The sequence below is a fragment of the Penaeus vannamei genome, chromosome 37 (genome assembly GCF_042767895.1).
Source record: "Penaeus vannamei isolate JL-2024 chromosome 37, ASM4276789v1, whole genome shotgun sequence".
NCBI lineage: Eukaryota > Metazoa > Arthropoda > Malacostraca > Decapoda > Penaeidae > Penaeus > Penaeus vannamei.
In genome coordinates, this window is record NC_091585.1 from 4,661,371 (window position 1) to 4,668,870 (window position 7,500).

At 38.3% G+C, this 7,500-nt stretch overlaps 1 protein-coding gene across 3 annotated transcripts in view; it reads right to left on the minus strand.

Annotated features, from left to right (window-relative positions):
* Window positions 1–7,500, minus strand: part of LOC113810408 (uncharacterized) — a 32,017-nt gene that overhangs the window by 16,863 nt on the left and 7,654 nt on the right. For all 3 annotated transcript variants that reach the window (XM_070115235.1, XM_070115234.1, XM_070115236.1), the window contains exons 5-7: window positions 3,392–3,509; window positions 2,977–3,180; window positions 16–174 (exon numbers count right to left, since the gene is read on the minus strand). In XM_070115235.1, the coding sequence (XP_069971336.1) occupies window positions 16–174; window positions 2,977–3,180; window positions 3,392–3,509 (481 nt within the window). The remainder of the gene's footprint in view (window positions 1–15; window positions 175–2,976; window positions 3,181–3,391; window positions 3,510–7,500) is intronic.

Consider the following 7,500-nt stretch of genomic DNA (forward strand, 5'->3'; position numbering starts at 1 on the left):
AAATAAAAGTAATACCCATAACAGTCTGGTGCTAACGGTCCCTTCACCAAACATTGAAAATTCTGACAATAAGGGACAGGCATCTATCACTCGTCTGAGGCCAGATCCTGTATAGGTTCTATTATCTACTGGTAGGCACTTCACATTTAGCTTCCTGGTACTGCTGGTTGTGGTCTGAAAATAGAGGTTTGTGATGTGTAAACATTTAAAGAACCATACATTCCTAAACATATATATATATATATATATATATATATATATATATATATATATATATATATATATACACATATATATATATATATGTATATATATACATATATATATATATATATATATATATATATATATATATATATATATATATATTTATGTATATATATACATGTTTATATATATATATATTATATATATATAAACTTATATATATGTATATACATATATACATACACACATATATATACTATAAATATATATATATATATATATATATATATATATATATATATACATATATATATATATATATATATATATATATATATATATATATATATATATATACACACATATTTCATTATACTATACTAAACATTAAAGTAAATACAGGTAGTCCCCGAGTTACGAACAAGTTCCGTTCCAGTAGGCTGTTCATAAGTACATTTGTTCGTATGTCCATAGTAGGCTGTACGGTATGTTTTGATTACTGTACAACCAGCTCTACTTTTGGACGTACAGGTATAAACAATACAGTAGTTTTTGGTGTATTTCTATTGCGCTTTGAACAACCTTCAAAAACAGTACATAAAATAAAATTTATAATAAGCATAGGGACTGAACTTTTCACATGTTCCATGATCTTATCCTTGTTCTTGAGTATTGTACCGATGGTAGAATGTTTCATCTGGTACGAACAAGCAACATCCGGCATCTTCTCACCGCACTCCATTCTTTTTATGATGTCCACTTTTGTTTCCATTGTGATGACTTGGCCTTTCTTAGCACTACCGGCCGCATTACCACTGCTTTTGCACTTAACACCCAAAATGTGCTTAACCCCCTGGATCCAGGTACAATGGTTGACGTGATCATCACGTCATCTGGATCCAGGGGGTTAATGAGGGCAAAAACTTTGCAAAACAATCACAAAATCACAAAGTTTTCTGGAGAGCGCACAACACACGTTTGAATGAGACCGTGTGGGTACAGTGAGACAGCTTTTGTTTACGACGCGCGCTACTCTCACTCGCTCCTGACAACTTTGTTTCTAAGTACCGAAGTTTGTAACACGGAATTTCGCAAGTAGGGGACCACCTGTATTCTAAACCAACAACCTTAAGACTCTTGTCCCCTCTTCCCTCTTCTTGTCAAGGTAGTTTGAACCAGGTAGCTCCACTCCATCATCATGAAAATCCTAGTTGGCAACTTCCAAGCTCAGCTCCACCCCTTTGGCTTTATTCATTGCAAAAAATTAAATACTCCCTTTTTTTTTCTTGGTTTCATTTCCTTTTATTTTTCCGGCACTGTTATTACTGAATAATTTCCGAAGAAAATGCACACAAAAGACACCACAAAAAATTGCAGAGATTGGCCAGGCCAAATAAAGGGGCGGAACTAATGATGCTATCATGTTTATCCCCTGACAGAGTGCTATGAGATATCAGATATAGCTAGATGGATTATGTGTAAAATTTACTCATTATCATTATAATTACCAGAATTAAAGCAAAAATTACACTCTTTTATTTATGATAACAAAAAATTCCCTGATAACAACAGCCATTGGAATACTTTGGGGAAGTCAGTTACATTTTGGGGCTTAACAGGACAAATGGCAGTAGAGCTACCTGGTTATATGTTCTTTGCCTCTAGCAATATTGCATTCTATTTCTTATCCCTATATATACCTGTCTTCTTTCTTTATTACTCTCTCTCTCTCTCTCTCTCTCTCTCTCTCTCTCTCTCTCTCTCTCTCTCTCTCTCTCTCTCTCTCTCTCTCTCTCTCTCTCTCTCTCTCTCTCTCTCTCTCTCCTTGCAGCAGCAATATTTTATCAAAACTGATGCTCCTCTGATCATTAACTATAAAAACAAATTCTCTACAAACATAGAGATCAAAACTGATCTTTGAGAATGATGAAAATCAATACTTTTTGTAGTTGTGCAGCAAGGCAAGGATTAGATATTACAGGACTCAGGGATTAATGACTCCACAGTACCATGAATAATCCTATGGCACCATAACTACCTACAGGCATTATAAATTACCCCATAGCATCATTAACCCAATATCGACAAGAAAATGGTGTGTTCCCTTTGACAATGCTTGGTTAAATGTTTCTGCACATAGATGGCTCTGCTAATGCTTAGCCACAAAGGACTCAATTAGTAGATCTTGCAACCTCACTTTTTTCTTGAAAAAGAAGGAAAACGCTTTTTTTTTTACTAAAGCTATTGATACTGACACTGATATTTTTGTTATAAACATTATAATTACTATATTGTTACTGACATTACTAATAGCAGTATCAAATACTAGAAAATATGAAAGAAAAACAAGGAAAAGGGTAAACAGGTGAGACAGGTAGTTCGCATAATTGGCTCATTGGTGACAGTACTTGTGGAGCAATCTATATGTAAAAACAATTACTAAATTCAACACCTACAATAGGCAATGGCATGTACGTACATGCCATACTTGGCAGCTTGGGGTTAATTATCAAATAGCATAATCAATTATTCAAAGCAATTGCCATTCTCATCTCTTGTAGTTTGTGATGTATCTCAATTCTTAGGAAATCAAAATCCGCAAGAGAAAGCTAGGTCACCATATTACGTAAATAAACTCTCTAAAACACAGCTACAATTACAAAATCTCAGAGGCACCCAAGTTTTGTCCTATGAGCCCTCCAATTATAAACTTTTTAACTTTTGCCTCTAACAGTTTTTAAAATTAAACAAAAGCTAGCCTCTTCTTACCTTATACTTGTCTTCCATAGTCAAGAGATACAGGACTGCATCATAGGTATCCCAGTACTCCAGTGTCTCGACTTCCTCTAGTTTTGGCTGGAGAACAAGTGCCACTGCTCCTAAACTAACGCGCATTGTATTTGAGTTCTTCCTCCGTATGTTGTTGCGCAGAACCTCTAGGTGAGGAAGTGACAACTGCACAGATGAGGTAGCCTGATGGGGGGAAAAGGGGCATCATATTGACTGCAGGTAAAAAAAACTTAAGCTGTTGTGCTTTTATGCAACAAGAAGGGCATTTTTCACCATAAATAATTTCAAAAGATGGCATGCACAAAACAGGAATATCATACAAGTAAACACAGGACCACATAGTAATACGAAGTTCAGAGACACTTCATTATCAAACAAGGATAAACCACAGTACCTTTGTGCCTTTGAGGACCAAATCCAACACTTTATCACTCCTTTTGTCTATACCCCACAAGCAGTTGCATAGGACCTTATCTGAAACTCCTCCGGCAAGAGTTAGCACACGCAGATTTCTGGGAAAAAGGATATGAGGTCACCAATTTGAATAAATCTGAATTAAATATGAGAAAAGGAGGAAGGGAGAAGGAGAGAGGTGAAGGAAGGATGACGGGGAAGAGGATACTGATATATTGATATTGATCTTGATAGAATTTTACAGAGAAAGCTGAGCATCTTTAAGTGAATATCTCTTGATCAGGTACCATACAATACAATCATCACAATACTAATAAAAATTAATGAATACAATCAAATAGGATTTAGTATCGAAACATTAACCTATGTCGACATGAAAAAGGTGCGTTCCCTTTGGCAATGCTTGGTTAAATGTTTCTGTGCATAGATGACTTTGCCAATGCTTTGCCACAAAGTAGTCAATTAGTAGATCTTGCGACCTCACTTCTCCTTGAAATAGTGGGAAGACGCTTTTTTTTACCAATGCTATCAATATTGACACTGTTATTTTTGTTATAAACCATATAATTACTATACTGTTACTGACATTACTAACAGCAGTATTAAATATTAGAAAATATTAAAGAAAATCAAGGAAAAGGGTAAACAGGTGAGACATAGTTTGCATAATTGACTCATTGGTGACTTAGTACTTGTGGAGCCATCTATTTATAAAAACAATTACTAAATTCAACACACAATGGGCAATCCCAGTGGCTTGCTAGACATCTAAGGTCCATACAGAACTATGGTAAAGTATTATGGTGAAAAGGGTAAATGAGGTAACATTTAGTATAAGGAGTGCTAAATGTCAAAGGTTATAGTGTTATACGATAGTATGATAGGGTAATGGGTAAAAGGTGCAAATGATCCATATTGGACATAAATAAAGGAAAGGGTTAAGGGCACAGGGCAATTGGATGGAATGGTGTGTGTTTGTTGTTGGGGAAGCTATTGTAACATTGCTTTAAGGAAAATTGGCAAAAGCACTGTTATGAAATAATCATCAGGTAATACGGGTAGAGATGGCTGTGGGAGAAGTAACAGAAGAAGAGTTTAAGGGGTGAGATAAGGGGACTGGTGAAGGAGAAGTGTCAGGAGGGGAGGAATTCGGAGAACACTGTTGTGACAGAAAGGATTTACACGAGTCTCCAGGTGGGAGAGGTAAGGATAATGGAGAATGAAAAGGGAATGGTGTACATGGAGGAGAGGATGGGGTTTGTTGGGAGAGTAGGAAGAAGAGAGGTAGGGGGAGCTAATGGGGGTGGATGGATATTGGAAAATACTTTGAATGTAGAGGGACTAGGAGTAGAGGGATTGGAGGGTGGATGAGGGAATGGAACATTTTCTTGGGTCATGTCTAGGAATCTTTGGATATCTTCAAGAGTTTCTGGAGGGGATTTGGGTAGGGAAGTCTGAGAAACAAAAGATCTCTTGTGAGGAGAAGAGGGGATAGACGTGTGAGGAGCAGAGGAAAAAGAGGGTGTAGGAGACAGTGTGGAAGGCAAAGATGGAATGAATATTCAGGTTGTCTGGTATGATGCATACAGTGAGGGGGAGGAAGGGTAGGTATTGGAGAAGTGGTAGAGATTGGAGTATCTGGATTTAGAATAGATAAGGGATTTGTCTTGGGGATAGGGAGAGTAGAGGCAAGATGGTTCAGCATAGAGGGAAGAGATACTGGGGGAGATGCAGAAACATCTTGTGGAGATGGGGGAGGGGGTGCAGAGTGAAGGACTGTTTTGGAATAGGTAGAGAGAGAAAATCTTGTTGTCGTGCTTCCTGTCTAGCCTCATGTAGAATGAGGTCTAGTTTAAATCTGAGAACTGCTACCTCACATTCAATCTTATAGGCAGGGCAGCTCATATAAAAATCGTTATGGGAGTCACCACAGCTGGCACATGTACATGACTTACCAGGGCAATTTGAACGGTCATAACCAGGTTGGGCACATAGAGGGTAGCGGGCTGTGGAGCAACAGTGTTTGGCTGGATGTCCAAAACGCTAACATTTCTGACACTGATGGGGAAGAGGTCGATATCGTTGGACATGGTACGACAATTCACCAATATAAACTTCATGGGGGTCTACAGAAGCTAATCTTGGCAATATTGACATGGTACTTACACTGGCCTCTGGGAGGAATAGTGTAGCACTGTATGCCTACTGTATCATAATCAGCAAAGCAAGTAAGTAGGTCATTTTTACAATCTGACCAGTTCTTGTCATATATGGGATAATCAGTTGGGAGGATAGAAACAGTTCCAATACAAGTATTAAGAGAGAGGTGAGGTTCTGCAGGAATGGGTTTGCCAGTAAGGTCAGTTAGGGTAGAGAGTGCATGAGTATGGGAATCTGATGTTACTGTGACTAGGTGTGAACGATTGGAGTGACCGTCAAAAGTAACTTTGCCTACTTGTTTTTGGAGGCACTGTTGAAAGAGAAGGGTATTCTCAGAGTATGGGGCTGTGGGGGGAATCACAAGGAACTGATCCCACTTGGCTGGGCTAAAAGAGTATTCAAAAGGTTTGCAGAGGTAGAGGCAGTAGAAGCATGAGGGCAGGAGGAAGATGGGGTGGTGTAGAGTGGAGTAGTTCTGTTGGGGGAGGACAATAAGGATGAAGAGTAGTAATAAGGGAAATGGGGACTGACATTGAAGAAGACTGTGCAGTAGGAGATGGAGAACAGAACGTTGAGAGGGAGGAAGGGGTGCATTTTAGAGACTGAGTAATAACCTGGGTGGGTGATTCCAAAGAGATAGAGTTATCAGTAACCGTCGAGGAGATGGTATTAGTATCAGTGGTCAGAGCCATGGTCAAAGGAGCAGGGGTTGGAAAACCATCAAAATCGAAATCAGATAAGCTAGTTGATGATAGGGTATGCCTTAATGCCCCTATTGAGGGTAAATTTATCACTGGCCATGGTGAGCATGATTTAAATGGGGAAAAGAAATTGTCTAACCCTTAGGGTTCCCTAAGAGGTAAGGGCAATACAAATAACCAAGAGAATACTGAGCCCATGGCTCCCAGAGGCCGTTCCTGACTGACATAAAGCCAGCCTTTCATACTTTCAGAACGGCTTTCACACCTCACGAATGGGACACAAGAAGGGGATGAAGATGATATGGAAAAAGAAAAGACCAAGCAAAATTAGTTGAGGGTAGGGGCAATTCTTGTATGGAATAGCGCAACTTAAAGAACTAGACAAGGCTTTATAAACAAGTAGAGCACAACAGCATGTGTTTAATTCTTCATATCTAAGAATTGTAAGTGTTTTGAATGATTCATTAGCCTGATAATATATTCTTATTGACATAATTATCCTTATAATATGTTTCTGTGCAACATATCAAGATTTACAAAATGAAGTACCAGCATTACCCCATACTGAATTGCAATAGAATATTGGGCTATTTATGAGTAACAGATGCACAGAATTGCCTGAACATCTAGTTTAGATCTTATGTGGTATAATATAGTAGACGGTTTACATAGATTTTTATATATATACTGAATGTCACTTCAAATTTTCTCAATAAATACTTCAAGAAATTTTGTTTGAGTCCTTCTCAAGAACTGAATTTTCTATTCTTATCAGATCAATTTCTGTTGGGAGAGCCTTATTTCTACAAATAATTAGGTAGTGACTCTTTTTTTTATTGTGAGTTTGTTACTTTTTATCCATCTGTGACAAATCTCCAAGCAATATGAGTTCTCCATCTGGCATGTTTTTTTGGGGGTCAGTGTGATGAATTTATCATCTCCATCCTTGTTTCTGATGTTTCCCTGATGTTGAGGGCACAGGATAAGGCACAGAATGCACACTTCACCCAGTGGAAGAAAGACAAAAAAGAAAAATGGAAATAGAATACATTGAAAAGGGAGAAGTCGGAAGGGAAAGGGAGTGGGAGAGGGAGCAGGAGAGAGAGAGGGAGCAGGAGAGAGAGAGAGAGCAGGAGAGAGAGAGAGAGAGCAGGAGAGAGAGAGAGAGCAGGAGAGAGAGAGAGAGAGCAGGAGAGAGAGAGAGAGAGCAGGAGAGAGAGAGAGAGAG